General features: G+C 39.5%; 1 protein-coding gene across 1 annotated transcript in view; it reads left to right on the top strand.

Annotated features, from left to right (window-relative positions):
- Positions 1-18,681, top strand: part of RAD18 (RAD18 E3 ubiquitin protein ligase) — a 470,945-nt gene that overhangs the window by 266,807 nt on the left and 185,457 nt on the right. The window contains exon 11 of the mRNA XM_063426684.1: positions 5,577-5,703. Within this exon, the coding sequence (XP_063282754.1) occupies positions 5,577-5,703 (127 nt within the window). The remainder of the gene's footprint in view (positions 1-5,576; positions 5,704-18,681) is intronic.

The raw sequence follows: 18,681 nt of genomic DNA, 5'->3' as shown, positions 1-18,681 counted from the left end.
TTTACTATTGCAAATGGTATGCCATCATGGGTAAAATTCTAATTCCTGGGCTACCATATGGTCTCAAAGGCAATGTAACCAATCTAGCGAATTTCAATGTGAAAACAACTGAAAAATGTAACATGCTATATTTGACCCTGTAGCTTCCCAAAACACCATAAAACCTGTACATTGGGGGTACTGTTTTACACGTGAGACATTGCTGAATACAAATATGTGTATTTTATTGCAGTAAAAGCAAACCGTACCATCACATTCACAGTTAAAATGTCACGTAAAACTAAAAAAATAAGTCTTTTTTCCCATTTTTTATATTTTATTCATATTAAATTGTGTCATACCTAAATATTTGGTGTTAAATAAAATCCCTGTTTCCCCTGAATAAAATGATACATAATAAGTGTGGGTGCACTTAATATGAAAGAGGTGAATTACGGTTGAACAGACATATAGTCAAATTCCAGATTTTACGTCTTGTTTTGATCACAACGTGTACATTTGGCTCAGTCCTTGAGGGGTTAATGATTGATATGGAAATAGTTATGTGATCTCTTATCACTTGTTACCTAGAGAATTCATCATAGGTGAGCCTGTGTTGTGTTCTCTTTTTAAAGCTATAAATCTATCTGTTGAAATTCATTGTAATTCGGTTTTGTTTAGTTTGAATGAAATTAATTGAACCTAGCAGAACAATCAACAAAGTAAAACAGTGACCGAATTTTTCAAAACTGTATTTATTATATAGTTCTCGAATTCCTAGACTATCAACACGTTTACTAGAACAGGACCTATTAATAAGCCTCTTCCCTCCATATATCCCAATAGTTAAAGTGGACAAAGAGGGACATTTTAATTTTAGGTGTGTGAGTAAGGGTGTGGCTGTTATCAGAATTGTTTAGGTGACTTACTAATTGCAATTAATGCAACTGCAATATAATTTAGAACAAGAACAATGTATCTTAACTGTGCAGATTGTTATCTAAACATACATATTGCAGTTTAATGATACAATACTACGACTACAGTATTATTGCTGTGAAGCTCTGGTATGAGTTCAGACGAACCAATAAAGTTCCTACAAAAGAGGGAGAAGAAGGATTTGAGAACTAAATAGGGACACTTGGTGGAATAATTTACCTCGCATATCCAAGTCTCTGAATCCTCAGAAATATTAAGCATGGAGGACCTCATTTTTTTTATCAATGAGAAACCTTTGCAAAGCCATGTTAAATTCCTTACCCATTATGCAGCAAGCCACGGCTTAATAACTAAACAGGGTCTGTGGTTGCCTAGTTCTAATAAGCAGGGCACATACTTTAAAGAAACCCCTTCAGCTTACCTTAATCCAGCGCCGGGCTCCATCGCCGCTGGTGACCTCTCCTCCCCCGCCGACGTCAGCTCCGAGTGGAGTGGCATGCGTGGCAAGTGCCGAAACGCACATTCAAACTGCCTATAGGAAAGCATTTTTCAATGCTTTCCTATGGAAGTTCTGCATGTTGGATAGGAATTTTGCATCCAGCATTGCAGATGCGCCTCTAGCGGCTGTCACGAAGACAGCCACTAGAGGTTGGATTAACCCCTAATGTAAACATAGCAGTTTCTCTGAAACTGTTATGTTTACATGTGAAGGGTTAAAACCTGAGGGACCTGGCACCCAGAACATTTCATTGAGCTGAAGGGGTCTGGGTGACGATAGTGTCCCTTTAACTTCACAACCAGGCCTGGGTTTCCCTAATGCAATAGTTCTATGTATATCCTCTTCCCTTCTCTATGAGCTGTAAGCAGTACTATGCAGTCTGCAATAGCACTGAAACACTGTGTTTATTTCACTGCTAAATTGTGTCATCATTGCCTGTCGTCTTATACAAAGCTCCTAGTGACAGCCATCCAGCAGCCGAATGCTGTTTGATTGTCAGTTTGGCTGTTATAATTAATTCTGCTATTCACAAAAGATACATTTGTGTATTTCAACTGAATTTCACTTCCATCCTGTTGCAGTTCATTTGCCTGTTGAAACCAGCTGCATGTTCTTCATTAGGTTGTTTCAATTTCCCTGACACCAGGGACATTGCATCTAAAATTCTTAATCTTCCTAGCTGTATGTCACTCTAATGCTACCCCAAATCCTTTTTGATCCCATAAGGATAATTAAATAAATACTAAATACCCCCAAAATTTACTCTTGTATTACTGGCATTTTATTTTATTGTTTGTAACAGGGAAACTATCTTACAGTTTTACTGCAATATATTTGTAATTCAGTTGAGCTTTTCTAAAATGAATCTCACCAGAGGCATAACTAAAAAGTACAGGGCAAGAATAAAATTACTGCCCCCTTCATTTCATTGCCCTCCTTGTAATTCTTTGTGGTGGCTGGCCGAGTATGATTAAGTGTTGGGCTTATGCAAGGGATTTTTTTCGTTTGGTTGGTTGAGTGTGATATCTATTTTTGTGGCTGGCTGAGTGTGATTGTGTATAGGGGTTATGTGTGTATTATTTAAAAAAAAAAAAAAGAGAGAGAGAGAGATTTAGCCCATCCTGTTTCCTTTTCTGCATGGTGGGGATGAATTATCCTTTGATGTCCAGCGAGATTTTCCCACATGTCTGCTCCACACCATACATCAATCATGGCATTAGACTCTGTATGACACTTGCATTTATGGCATTAGACTCTGTATGCCACTGGCATTTATGGCATTAGGCTCTGCATGCCACTGACACACAGGTCTAATGTTGAGGATTTCATTGACAGGTGCAGGAGGGACCATATTTTTCAAGTGCTTTAAATTTAAATCCATACATTTACTAGCATATCTGCTAGCCCCATGTAGAGATGGAATCGGAATTGAATGCTCTTTATTATACTTATTTTTTAAAATGTATTAATATTTATTAATATTACATGCTTATGTAAATGTATATATACTCTATGTGTGTGTGTGTGTGTGTATATATATTACTACAAATCTATTTGAATATTACTACAAATCACATCAATTGAGTGAAACTATATTTTGAATTCAGCATTTTCATCATTCTCAGCGTACTCACTAATTGACCCATACACACCTCATTGGCCCACACTCTTTAAAGGAACAGCAGAGCTTTACAAATAAAAACATGTATTCTTAAAGCTATCACGTTCTCCTCCTTATTTGCATTATAGGTCTCTCCAAATGTAATAAAAAAAAAAAAAAAAGGGTTTTACTTACTTTTTTTCCAGTGCCGGGACCAGTGGTGTATCTTGGTTTTGTGCTGCCCTAGGCAGGACAAAACTCAGACACCCCCCCCCCCCCCCCCCGCGCGCGCGCGCACGCACGTGCGCCACCCCCACCCAACCCTTCCCCCCTGCCCCGCCTTCTAAATACACACACATTCACTGACAGATACGCATACACTAGCTAACAGACACACACAGTCGGACACACACAGTCGGACACACACAGTCGGACACACACACACACTAACAAACACACACAGTCGGACACACACAGTGAGACACACACACTAACAGACACACACAGTGAGACACACACACTAACAAACACACACAGTCGGACACACACACACTAACAGACACACACTGTCGGACACACAGTCAGACACACACTGTCGGACACACAGTGAGACACACACACTATCAGACACACACACACTAACAGACACACACACACTAACAGACACACACACACTAACAGACACACACACACTATCAGACACACTATCAGACACACACACTATCAGACACACACACACTAACAGACACACACACACACTAACAGACACACACACACTATCAGACACACACAGTCAGAGACACACACACACACACACTCACATTAACACATTTTTTTTTTTTAATTTACTCCCCCTCCCCTACCTTTGGGAATGCTGGGGGTGTTCTCCAATTCCCTGGTGGTCAAGTGGCTGCAGGACGGCACTGGCGGGCAGGCTGGGCGGCCGGCGAGGGAGCTCTTCCCCTGAGCTCTCTGCTCAGCTCCCTCGCGCGCCGCCCGCAGAGTGAGGCTGGGAGGCGGAGCCGGAATATGACGTCATATTCCGGCTCTCAGTCTCACTCTGCGGGCGGCGCGCGAGGGAGCTGAGCAGAGAGCTCAGGGGAAGAGCTCCCTCGCCGGCCGCCCAGCAACCAGCCCAGCATGTCTGTTAGCCGCAAGGCTAACAGGACATTTGCCTTGGGCATTTGGGGGCGGCGTTTTTTGCCGCCCCCTGGAAAATGCCGCCCAAGGCAAATGCCTTGTTTGCCTCGCGGCTAATACGCCCCTGGCCGGGACCCACTTGAAACTTCCACCTGTTCTTCCTCAAGCAATGTAATCTGCTTCTCAGAGGGGCAAAGATGAGCATCACACTTGTCCAATGAAATGATTCTCATAGGGAATTCCTGTGATAGACCGTAAACCCAGGGTCCATTTACACTCGTGACGTTTGGATGTTCTGCCACTGAAACTCACCGCAGCAATAAGATCCATTTGCAAATAGCGGCTAACCATTCGGCTTAAAGGACCACTATAGTGCCAGGAAAACATACTCGTTTTCCTGGCACTATAGTGCCCTGAGGGTGCCCCCGCCCTCAGGGACCCCCTCCCGCCCCGCTCTGGGGAGAGGGAAAGGGTTAAAACTTACCTTTATTCCAGCGCCGGGCGGGGAGCTCTCCGCCTCCGATCCTCCCTTTCGGCTGAATGCGCATGCGCGGCAAGAGCTGCGCGCGCATTCAGCCGGTCGCATAGGAAAGCATTATCAATGCTTTCCTATGGACGCTTGCGTGCTCTCACTGTGATTTTCACAGTGAGAATCACGCAAGCGCCTCTAGCGGCCGTCAGTGAGACAGCCACTAGAGGATTTAGAGGCTGGCTTAACCCTTATATAAACATAGCAGTTTCTCTGAAACTGCTATGTTTATATAAAAAAGGGTTAAACTTAGCTGGACCTGGCACCCAGACCACTTCATTAAGCTGAAGTGGTCTGGGTGCCTAGAGTGGTCCTTTAATTCAGATAACATTCGGTAGTTGTTGAATACAGTAAACGACAAAGAAATTATAACATCCGAATGCACTTGACTAAATTTTTATCTATATAAATGTAGTTCAACTGTTCATGAATTGGTGCAATTCTTAGATTTATTTTTTATTTTTCAATCAAATATGATCAGCTTGTGTATATATAAATAAAAATATTAAATTATATTATATAAATTATATATGTATATAATTGAAAAGAAATCTCAATGTATCTTTCCTGGTAAAATAGTTTATAAATAAATGTATATAATTGTGTATATATATATATATATATATATATATATATATATATATATATATATATATGTGTGTGTGTGTGTGTGTGTAAATTAAAATTAAATTGCATATAATGTGTAGCTGTAATGGATTTGGTTTTATTCAAGATTGTTTTTGATATAGAAATTCTTAATGTGCAGGACTGAGTCATTTTATTTATTATTATTATTATTATTTTTTTTTTTTGCTGCCTATTTTGCTAAATACTTTGTTATTGGTATAGTTACTAACTGTATGTGTTCTACACTGAATTTCCCATTCTAGAAAATGTTGCAGAGGAGGAGGATGTTGAATCTGACATGAAGTCTTCTGCAGACAATGACCTGGTGAAATCAGATAATGTATCCATTGTTCGCTCTGACTCCCCTGTGTTCCCACTGTCTGCTGCCAGGTATGCGATTCAAAAGGAAACATTCTTGCACTTGCCGTATTTGTTTTTTTTCTGTGTATCTCAGTGGAAAACTATGGTACATTTGTAAAGCTGTTTTTCAGTGTTCTTTAGGGAATTTAAGTAGTGCAGCAGACTTTCTCCAGCACTTCCTGTTTGAACATTGACTGACTAATGCCAATGGTTTTGTTTTGTTTTTTTGCTATTGGTGTACTTACAATCAGTATAGAACTGTAATGGCTGCATGACTTATAGACCATCTACAGCTGATGCCTACCCTACATTGTAACACTAATGTCAATGTAGGTCAAATACTTGGTTTTGGTTAAGATTTTTTGTACAGTTAGGATACAATATATCCGAACTATAATATATATATATATATATATATATATATATATATATATATACATACAGTATCTCACAAAAGTGAGTACACCCCTCACATTTTTGTAAATATTTTATTATATCTTTTCATGTGACAACACTGAAGAAATGACAATCTGCTCTAATGTAAAGTAGTAAGTGTACAGTCTGTATAACAGTGTCAATTTGCTGTCCCCTCAAAATAACTCAACACACAGCCATTAACATCTAAACCGTTGCAACAAAAGTGAGTACACCCCTAAGTGGAAATGTCCAAGTGAGGGGTGTACTCACTTTTGTGAGATACTGTATGTATATATAAAATTAAGCAAACTTCCTGCACTCCTCACCATAAGTTGTAATGCCTAGTGCTTGTCAACAAAAAAATAAAATGTAAATATCCAATGTGAAGAAAAGAGACTTTTCATTCGAGACTTTAAGGGCCATTCGTGACTTTTTATGCTGTATTAGTTCGGTAGATAAAACTACCGAACACTGACCACCCCAGGCTCATTATCTACAAAGGAAACTGTCAATTGAGCGCTCTCTCTGGGTGGCCGCCGTTCGTATAGCCGAGCGCCACGTGGAAGAGAAAACGGCGGCCATCTTGTTTGCACGAAAGAAGGCAGTGGGACTTGGTCGTCGAGTGTCTGGAACTAAAATCGGACACTCGTCTTCCCGAACACCGGTAAAAACAAACTAGCGCCTGCTTCTTTTTCACGAACAGCTAGGAGAGCGCCGTTCGGTAGTTTACTGCCCACGAACAAGGGGAATTATCGCTCCTATGAGCCACGGGGCTTCGTTTGTGTTTTCTTTAATTTATTTTTCTTTATTGAAATAGACCGACTGCACAATCTAAACTCATGGAACGGTTCCGGGCAAGAGCCTCGTGTGCAGTCGGTGAAATGAGACTTCCATACAATTCGGAAACCCCCAAACTGATCTGGATGATTTTTGAATATGTTGGTCACCCAGATCATGGCTATCAAGGGATATGTCATTTATGGGGATACTATGTTTTTTAGGGTACTTTCTAACTTTTTGGGGAAAATGTTTTTTCTGCCTGAAGATAATTGGGTTATCCTTTAGTTGACTTAATTATCTCATAGCCAGAGAGGAGGGGACTGTACGTTTGCAATGGGAGTGTTTCACTTTGTCAATGTAAAATGATTGGCTGTAACCTTTGTGTCATGGTGCCCCATAAGGTCCAGGTGTGAGGTCCCCTTGCATGGGGACTTGCATAAAAGCCAGTGTGGCATCAATAAACCTTCATTCCTGTTGTACCCTTCATGGAGTCTAGGCTCATGTTTGGGTAACTATCTACTGGCTGGGGAGAAACTACTTGGAAGTTGCATTCGTCCAGAACTATTCGTATCTACACCTGAACTGCAACTATAATCACTAAGGCTCAGCAGTTTTGGGAGGAATAGGCGAACCAGGTACTATAACTACCAGCGTTCGTAACATCCAATATTAGATAGCACTCTAAGGACTTAGTTTAGTTCAAAATAAAACTTAGCTTTTATTGCTCACATAAAAATAGATGTTTCAGCTTGTCCTCCAAACTTTCATCAGGATGTATATATAATCATTGGTGATATAAACAACATACATACACTAACTTCAATCCACCTCCTTTGTTACCTGTGAGAGCACATGGATCATGTACTTACTTGATACCATGTGCATGGGAATATCAGACTTCACAAGGAATATAGTAATCACTTTGAGTTCTTCAACTTTTAATCAGTTATAACATGGCTAATTCCAATCTTGGCAGGGAAGACTTTGGATGCACTATAGTTGCCAGAACAACCACAGCTTAATGCAGTTGTTCTGGTGAGTATAGTCAGTCCCTGCAGGCATTCTAATGTAAACACTGCCTTTCAGAGTAAAGGTAGTGCTTACATTAAAGCCTAGTAACACCTCTAGTGACAGTTACTCAGACGGCCAATAGAGGTGCCTCCTAGGTCAGCATGCTTAACATGGAGGCGCTGAATGTTCCTCATAGAGATCCATTGATTAAATGCATATCTATGAAGAGATGATGTTTGGCGCAGTGTGGCTTTTTGCTGCGCAACAGCCTCCCAATGCTCTCTTATGGAAAATCATTGAATCAAGGAGCTGAGCCATGAGACTCGAGGAGACCCGCACAGCACTGAGAAAAGGTGAGTACCTTTATTATGGGAGACAAGGCGGTTCAGAAACTGACACTGCACTTTTCGAATCATTGTGTCAGGAATACTCATTTGTATTCCTGACACTATAGTGTTCCTCTAAGTGGTGAAAGACTGGATGGAGAAGAAAGTCTTGAATGCAAAGTGGGAGAGGGATAGAAGAGTTGATGTGAGAGGAGTAAGGACATTAGTGTTATATCAAGGAGTAAGAGGTTGGCCTGCATACTGGAAAAGGAGAGAGAAGGCATGGTTGTAAGATGGAAGCCTTAGAAATAAATGTTGGGTTGAAGGAGAGGGAATTGTTGAAGTGCAAACTTGAGGAGGTAATTGATGCTTGATAACTTTGGAAGAAAGAGTATTGGTGTACCCAGTGGTGAGACAGAATATTTGGTGTGTAAAATGGAGGATAGTGAGACATTTTAGAGTGCCAAACAGAGATGAGAAAAAAAAAAATGTAAGTATAAAGTTGAGGGATGTGTGATGTTGAGGGATGAGCTGTAATGCATTGTGAAGGAGAGAAAGGTTGTAATGCGAGATGGATGAGAAACAAACAAACTGAAGTGCAAAATGGAGGGTCCGTTATGTTAAACAGTATGCATTAGAAGACTAAAGTGTCAGGGGAAATTATAGCCTCTGATGCAATGCATTTTATTCATTTTTTTAGGGTTCTTTATTAAAATTTACTATTATTTATTATTATCTTCCTAGAAAAGGTTAGGTCTCCGAGAAGTTGAGATTTTGTACTTTTGTGCAGGAAAATCTATGTGAAAATGGAGCAACTAAACATTTACACTTTAGCTTAGATAAGAAAATGGATGCAGGAATTGAAACTAAGACTCCGTTCACATATAGAAAAAATGTATGGGTACACAATAAAATATCCATAACCTTTTATATTGATGCCATGTAATGATGCAAGTGTAATTTTATGTCATGGAAATCTAAACGTTAAAGGGACTCTCCAGTGCCAGGAAAACAATCTGTTTTCCTGGCACTACAGGTCCTCTCTCCCTCCCACCTGCCATCCCCGGTTGCTGAAGGGGTGAAAACCCCTTCAGTGACTTACCAAAGGCAGCGACGATGTCCCTCGGCGCTGGTTCAGGGTTCGCCCACGCTTCTCCCTGTTACCACGTCAGCAGCCGGGGAGACTGATCACGCCCGCCGGCGGGGGAGACCTAATGTGCATGCGCGGCATGCGGGAGGACGTCCAGCGACGCTATAGCACAGAAAATCTGTGCTATAATCCCGGAAGTGCTCTCTAGTGGCTGTCTAGGAGACAGCCACTAGAAGAGAAGTTAACCCTGCAAGGTAATTATTGCAGTTCATAAAAACTGCAATAATTACAGTTGCAGGGTTATGGGTAGTGGGTGTTGGCAACCAGTCCACTCCAATGGGCAGAAGTGGTCTGGGGGCCTGGAGTGTCCCTTTAAGGCACAAGTTGTAATGTTGGTGATTGGATTATTGGAGCGATTCCCTCTCCATGATGTGGATACAGACAGGCGCATGACATAGAGAAGGTAGAAATTGTAGGTCTTTTTTTGCTTCTTATGGAAGTCACATAGTTAAAATGAGCAGAAAAAAGAATATGCCCACCGGACTATTCCTCTTGCTCACCGTTCAAAGCAAATATCCAAAATCTAAATTTGGCTCGACAGGCAAAGTGCTGACGAGATGTCTCAAGGTTTGATTCTCTCATCCCGCAGCCCCAAATGATATCCTTTATTAAACCATGGCATGAAATAAAGCAGAGTATGTTGAAGGGCAGCATGAGGAAAATGTAATTTCACTTTGGCTTATTAAATTAAAGATCAGAGCCCAGCTTGGATGAATCGGAGATGTTTCCTTTCTATCTCTGTGGATCGTGGTTGTTTTCTGCCAATCTTCTAATTGTTCCATGTTCCTGTGTCTCATAAATTTGGTATTCCAGGTCTGTCTGGAACACTTAGCACTGTGTTTTTCCCTGACCCACTTCTGCAGTACCTCAAATGTTTTGCTAGAATAAATATAGTAAATAACTAGAAAACAGTAGCAGACAGAGTCTTCTGTGTTTTTACCTGTGCTTTTTCTTTCTTACGTTTTGTTGTTGTATTGTTTTAACTCTGTCTGGCCGCCTTTATCTATGTTTGTAACTATCTTCCTATACTTCTATAATTATCTAGCTGTCATACATTTTTCATAACTCTACCTATTTTTCTGTCCCCTGTTTTTTTCCATATCTATTTTTTCTTTCTATATTTGCATTCTTATCCATCTCTACATCTCTGAACTAATTTCTGCATTTCTATTCCCCCCCCCCCCCCCCCCCTTTCCCTGTCTGTGTCTCATTTTCCTTAAGGCTGTTACTTACCATACTTACTTTACAATTATATACCTGGCACATGCACACTTTAGTAGGTCCCTGATTTGAAAAGCTGCCGTAAGCTATTCCTGTAACTCAGCTGAATTAAAACATACTTTATTGGTGTGTTAGATAGATACTTGCAAAATACAGAAATTAGGTTATTACTTTAAATATTGACCCTGGCAATGCCAAATCATGACATGCCACACTACTAGTGGGAAAAATACATCTGGCATCCCACTAACAATCCACTCATTGCAACTCTCTTAGATATAATATTGGTCTTAATTCCAGCTTAAAGTAAACTTCTGTTTCTGTTGATATATACATTCATTTAAGGATCCATTCTGTCGGTCTGGTAAGCATGCCAAATGACTTGACAGATCTATTTACATCTGTCTGCGTGTATATCAATTCTGTCTATTTATAATTCATTTTATTTCCTGAATTTTGACAGACTTTGTTTTGTTAAGCAATGGGTTATCACACGCGCCTGTTAACAAACTTTGTTAGCTCTAGAATACATTTACCTCCTTTTCTTTCCTTTTTTTTAAAATTATTATTAGTAATACTCTACTGTGAATTTTATCAGGAGATAGAAACTTGAAAATTGTACCATGTTACCAGTTGACATGAGAATGAGTATGTTTTGCACCAAAGATATGAAGCAAGTAAACAATTAAATATTTACCCAACAAAACATAAATGAAGGTGTAGCGCTACATACATGTATAGGAGTTGTGCCAGAGAGTATTCGTATAGGTGACAATTCCACAAAGAATCCCAGAGTGTACCTATAATTTAAGAAATCTCTGATAGTGTGATAATGTATATACTTTGTGATTTTATGTTACTTAATAGTCAATACACTCACATTCTCCTGAGCTTAACACCTAAGCTCAGGGATAAACGCTAGTAGGTCCGTAGAGGCGACCTTCCCCTTCTAACGTATCTTCTATACCTTGAATAAAATGTATATATGGTGCAATATTGCAGATCACAAATAATTGTGCACACTCGAATTGATATGTACTCACAAGCGTAGAGCCTCTCCGTTCGGCTCTGTCACAGCACTAAGTGTAGTTAGGGACTACACACCCATAAGCAGGAACCAACAGCCCAAATAAATAAAATTATATAACATTTTATAAAGTTATACACTTTATTAAATTGATAGTGAAAAACAAATAAAATTGATACTTAAAAAGTCTCTATAGGGCATATGGTCTTCACTGGAGCTTCCCCAGAACACGTTTCACCGTAGTTCCAACTGCTTCCTCAGCTGGGTCCAATATTAAATATTTACATTTTGAAAGGTCCTCTTCTCTGAACCTTGTCAGGTTGGAACTTTAAAGAGACACTCCAGGCACCCAGACCACTTCTGCCCATTGGAGTGGTCTGGGTGCCAACTCCCACTACTCTTAACCCTGCAAGTGTAATTATTGCAGTTTTTTATAAACTGCAATAATTACCTTGCAGGGTTAACTCCACCTCTAGTGGCTGTCTACTAGACAGCCACTAGAGGGAACTTCCTGATTTCTAGCAAAGACTTTGCTAGAGCGTCGCTGGACGTCCTCACGCTGTGTGAGGACCTCCAGCGTCGCTCATTTCCCCATAGGAAAGCATTGAAAGTCTTTTTCAATGCTTTCCTATGGGGAGTGCTAATGCGCATGCGCGGCATTAGTTCTCCTCGGGCAGTGGGCGTGATCAGTCTCCCCCACCGGCCGACGGAGTCAGTAGGAGGAATGGCGCGGAGGAGGAAACCGCGACGAGGGACAACGTCGGGGTCTCAGGTAAGTGACTGAAGGGGTTTTGAACTCTTCTGCAACTGGGGATTGGGGGGTGGGAGGGAGAGGGGACCTGCAGTGCCAGGAAAACAGATTGTTTTCCTGGCACTGGAGTTTTCCTTTAAGGTTTGCCAAGCATACGGTTTGTGTGTGGGGTTTTTAAAGATGAATTTCCTGCATTCACTGAATATTTCTGAACCTTTTTCATAATGTTTCAATTCACCGTCTGTGAGTCCACACACCCTCTACACTTTGTATGCAGCCAGTTTGCCACTTTCACTTTAGCATGGTTTTCATATTTTTGTGTCCACATTCCCTGTAGACCACATAATGTGTGACCTTTCAAGATCACCATACACCCTGTAATTAACACTCTCATGATTAGACAGAGGTTTAAGCTATTAATCTGTACTGTGTTGTCCCCGAGTATCCTTCTGGACCTTCTTCGTCCTCTTAGCTTAAATTAACTTTACATTCATGAACATAGCATGGAAGCTGTCTATATTTTGTGATATCATCTATAACTAGTATACCTATACTATTTGTGTAAATTACCTGTCTCTTGAGCTACATATTATTTATACCCAACCTGCTTATCCTGACACTATTCTCTCTGAGTTTTGAGTTTGTGGATTTAAACCTTGTAACTGGGGCAACAGTAGATGTGTGCCGAGTATTCAATTGCAAGGAAGTTGTCATTTACACAATAAGTAGGCCTGTGCTCCACAGGCAAAACATATAACACTGTAAAAGGAGAGCAAAAAAGAAAAACCTCCAAATCAAAACACAGGAAGCAGAAACAATTCTAAAATTTACACTTCAGTCACTCTAAATCTCTTCCAGGTATCTTCTAAGTGTCCTATTCAGTTTTGAGGCAATTAGCTATCCTTTGTGCAAAACAACAAACAAAAAAGTGCAATCCAAATTTAAAAAGTATAGGAGACAAGAAGATTACAATTATATAATACCTTCATTTGAAATGGTTTATTAAGGACAAAGGATAAAAAAAGGACTCTCACATTTAAATAAAACAATTAAGGCATATTGATAGTCTCTGACTAGTCAGTTCTTACTGCAACTCCTTTCTGACAACTCATCTATTGGATATAGTTGAATCAGATTATTATTATTATTGGTATTTATATAGCGTTAACTTATTCCGCAGCGCTTTACAATAAGATGGGGAATTTACCAAATGAGACAATAACAAAATGTAACAGGAACAATAGGTAGTTGAGACCCTGCTCAAACGAGCTTACAGTCTAGAGGAGGTGAGCTATAAAAACACAATAGGAAGGGTATTGAGGGAGACCACAAATAGACATGGTGGTAAAGTAGCAGAAGTGGGAGTGGAGTGTGGCCCTTTAGGAGAGAGCAAGAGGAAGGATTGAGAGAGATAAGTTACTCTTGGAGGCCATAAGCAATCCTGAAAAGATGGGTTTTGAAGGACTTCTTAAATGATTGAAAACTAGGGGAGATTCTGACAGGGGTAGGCAGGTTGTTTCAAAGGAAAGGAGCCGCCTGTGAGAAGTCTTGCAGGTGTGCATTTGCAGTAAGGGTGCGAGCAGCAGACAGGAGAAGGTCACCAGTAGAGCGGAGAGACAGAGAGGGGGCATATCTATGAATCAGTGAAGATACAAACCAGTTGCCTGACAGGTTTCTGTTTGAGTATAGAGTTTCAAAATTTCAAATGCAGTTAGTAAAGTCTTTAGCAGGCAATTCCCATGTATCAACAAATCGCCAAATGTGTTTTACCCTGGCAATTGTTTGGTTTAACGATTTAAAAAAAGATTGTTGCTAGCAACAAATGCATTCATATTCTCTAAGGAGCGTTCACACATTTTGTGAAAGCAGATCATTTTAAGAACTTTGTTCTGTGAGAGAAAATGTCTTGTTTGTACTATTTATTACTGTAGATCTAGCCTTACTAATACCATGTATGAAGTTCTACCTTAAAAGGACCGCCATGCTGAAGTTGATCCTCTTTGTTTAATGCATAATATAAAAATGTACAAATTATTTATTATATTATTTATTATTTGTCTTTGAAGTTCCCCAGGTTTTGCAGTTTGATCACTAGCAAGACTAGCATTTAGCTTTGGACCCTATTGCCACTGTCTTTTATAGGAGTGGTGATCCCAGAAGCCTCTTCTAAACCCTTGTAGATAAGCTCTCTGCAACTGTTCTATTCATTCGAAAATGTAAATGGTATGGCTGCTCAACATGATAGCTGGTGCAACATTCAATACTTTATGACAGGAAAGGTAAGGACAACCTTTCTGGCTTGGATACTTCACAGAAAGCTGTGAAGATACTTAGTACGAGGCAGGGTTCGTAATCTTCCTCCTGTGAGTGAGGTGTTGTACTTACAGCTACTGTTATAAGGAACTTTGTGCATGGACACAGGTCATCTCCTTGCTCCATAAACTCTAAAAAGGACTGGTTATGGTATTCGGAGTGTCTCTTTTCTCTTGGAAGGGAGTTGGGGGGGCATATCTATAATAACATCATGATGGATGCCAAATATTTCAGCAACACCTGAAAATCAAATTTATGAGAATTGTTTTTTTTCGTTTGTTTGCTTTTACTCGCACTTTGTAGAAGCAGTGTGTTAATTAAAGGCACATGTGTATGCACAATATTCACATCTTTCTGAAAATATATCCTTATTTCTCCATTCTGGTTCCACTTACCACATCCTGGGGAAAAACTTGATACTGCGTTACTACTGGTTTGTTGAGTCAACAAATGGTAATTGGAAAACAGATGTTTCTCTCAGGCGGTGCACATCGTCACAATGTCAGCTGGACAGCGCTCAAAAATATAATTTACATATGTGATATTTGAGAAATGTGTCATGTACATCCGTTCCCATAATGGCAAATTAGATAACCTTTTTCAAGAAGATCACTTACTTTTCAATTTTTTATTTTATTTTTTAAATCTGTATTTCGTTTATTCATTTTGTCATAAAGAGCTTTCAATATGGGGTTGAGGGTTGGGGGGAAAAAAGTGATAACGTTTGTGTGTTTTTAATACCATTTATTCATTCTGTAGATGTATTGTCAATGGTTCCTTTGCTGACAGAAGGGCCAATTGCAAAATGGTTAATATTGTTTCAATCAAGAAGAATGATTAAAACACTGTATATACTTTTATCTATATTTTTCTATAGTCAACTTATTAAAATACACACAAGTCATGGGAAAAAGAAAGTACACCCTCTTTGAATTATATGGTTTTACATATCAGGATATAATAACAATCATCTGTTCCCTAGCAGGTCTTAAAATTAGGAAAATGCAATCTCAGATGGACAACACGTGACATATTACACCATGCCATGATTTATTTAACATAAAAAAGCCAAAATGGGGAAACCAGGTGTGAAAAACTAAACTTTTAAATGATTTCAATTTGCTGCATCACAAAGTCGGGCTCTTTCGATTGCAGGGCTTGAATTTATGCAGAAATATTCTCCTTGAGCTGCTCAAGTGTACGCGGTTTGCTCATATACACCCGTTCCGAAGTAGTCTGGAGCTGAAAGCTTTGGTGAACGTGGCAGCCAGTTAATCAGGGAATGTCTTGTAAGCTCTTCGTATAAAAATAATGGACCTGCCATTTTGAAAAGCCGATTTGCCAAAGTGTTTTACCTGTTAGAGGCTACCACTATTAGGTATGTGTACTGTTTGTCTTTATTGACACTCTCATGATTAGACAGAAGAGTACGTTATTGAGCTGCATTGTGTTGCTCCTTTTCAGACTCAAACAGGATCTTTTATCTTGCACCTCTGTATCCTGAGAACATCTTTGCAACATTTTGTGGATGTAAGGGATGATGTCCACAGTTTTACTGTATAATCCCGAAACGCATGATCCTCCCATACACATAGATTTTCTGCTGAAGCAGCTAATTTTGCAACATGATTAAAAGTGGTGAGAAAATATTACATATATTTCAATATTTTCCCATCTGGATATTTTGCTCCTTATAATTTATTTTATGTAATTATAACCCACTTTTGCTAGAGCAGACTATTGAACTGACAGTCTGCTAGGTTCTTATTCGCAGCCTGTGATATTGAACTTGTTATTTTTCTTTTAAGAAAAATAATGCATAAATGTCCAGAGGATAAAAATCCAATGGACATAAAAAGGTTCCTTGTGAAATATAAAACAAATATTTGAAAAAAATATACAATTAGATAAATTTTATTAAGTATTTAGGAGAAAAACATATACAACATAGACCCAATAAAAAGAGCATAAACAGGTGAAGGCTCTATAATACCAAATGGGGCAGACTCTAGAGCGATTGGATTGGGATGTTGGCTGAGGATGATAGTGGGAGTTTGAAACCCAAAAAGGGTTTATAAATAAACTACAGAAGACCTCTTATGGCTATAATGAAAGGCAGTATTAGGCCCTATAAATAAATGCCATTATTATGGGAAAACTGTGTGAAATAAACTTTATTCAATGTAGCAGAGTGACAGCTCGAACTGTTAGTGAAAAGGGTTTATGTATAAACTAAAGGAGAACTCTTGTGGCTAGTATAAAGGGCAGTTTAATACCCTTTAGAAACAACACCACTATTATGGGTAAATTGTGTTGAATAAAAATGTATCCAATATAGCTGTGTAGCAACTCCGACTGCTACCTGAAAGGATGTCACTCTGGTGTAAATCTCTATATCCCTTACAGTCAACCATTTGTGGCAATAAAGAGAGACAATACAAGGCCCTACCACTATTATGGGCAAACTGTATTGATCAAACGTTACTAGTGTGACAATGTATCAGTACAAATTGCTTACAGAGACATATTACACAGACTGGGTTATAAATGGCATCTTAAAAAAGAAAAAGTATATAGCTTGCAACAGCCTTCTAAAAACTGACTAAATACAAACTCACTCTGAGTCAAAAACTTGGACTCTCTATAGATCCCCCAGTACACCTTCAAAATACTCTCCAATTGTGTCCCCAAAGCTACTAAAAAAATAAGTGATCTGACACGTGTTTCGGCGCTATTAAGGTGCCTTCATCTGGGGCATTCAAGAGGGCCACTTGCCGGGTCTCATATCAGACCGGAATAGCCAGTTACCTGATGGCCGTGACCAATTGCGGCTCTAGGGGGCGTATAGTTAGGCAGCTCGTCATCTTAGAGCCTGCCCATGGTGTTACGCCTCCTTATCGGAGATCCCGCCCCTCTCGGTTCTGCCTAGATCCAAGGAGGGGAATGGGAAGAATCCTGTCTGGCGAATTCATACAGGGGGAGGAGAAGGGAGATAGACAGTTGTGGTAACACCTTCCCAATATACAGTAGGGGGAGAGAATGTGAACATCGATATATGTCCAGATCTCAATACCCGATTACTGTGGTTACTAGTTTGTAAGCATATCCCCTACAGTTACAATTGACAGTGTAAGGGGTAGAAAGTAATTCTTTATGTGGTGTATATCTACTGTACAGATGTATACTTTAGAGACCATACCATACTAAGGTTTAACTTGAATATTACAGTAAACCAAGATTCTTCAGGTATTTGTATTAATGTTAAGGGTCCTTGAATGAAAAATATGATCCCATGTTCCATATGGACATATATATATATATATATATATATATATATATATATATATATGTTTTGACTATGCTATAAAAATTCATTATAATACAATAAATCAATCAGTCAGTTGTATACAAGAGAGTATATGCTAACCAGATTCTAGGTATTCCTCCTTACTGTCCGTGAATACAATTTGGAAGGGAACCCCTGGTGAAATAATAAAATGCGGCGCTCATGATGATTGTCCCTTTGCAAAAATACTATTACCGAAATAATGAAAAAGTAGAAAATAATAATTAATGATCTAACCCTTAAATCATAAGTATCATTTTTAGCTGCCATTATAAGGGGAGAATGTGAAGGACCTACGTGACAATGAGTACGTCCTCATAAAATCCGCCGACAAGGGGGGTAACAGTTCTCATGCATAGAAAGTACTATGTTCAGATTGCAGAGATAAACGATAGACAAACCTACAGTATACTCACTGGGGACCCGACAGCTAAATTAATTACTTACCTGAAGTGTTTTAGGGGTTCGTACCAGAGTTTGTATGAGAAATAACACCTGAAAACTGTCTAACTCTGCATCGTAACTGCTCAGGTGCATCCTCACCATACTTCCCTATAGTATGAGGCACCAAAGTAAAAAATACAGGGTGGATAGATCCCCGACAACTGGTGACATGGGCAAACTACTTTGAAGGTCCTAGGCTCCCATGCGACCTGTCATGACGCC

Source organism: Pelobates fuscus, chromosome 7 (assembly GCF_036172605.1).
Source record: "Pelobates fuscus isolate aPelFus1 chromosome 7, aPelFus1.pri, whole genome shotgun sequence".
NCBI lineage: Eukaryota > Metazoa > Chordata > Amphibia > Anura > Pelobatidae > Pelobates > Pelobates fuscus.
Note: the sequence above shows the minus strand (reverse complement) of the source record. Positions and strands in the feature narration are given on the sequence as shown.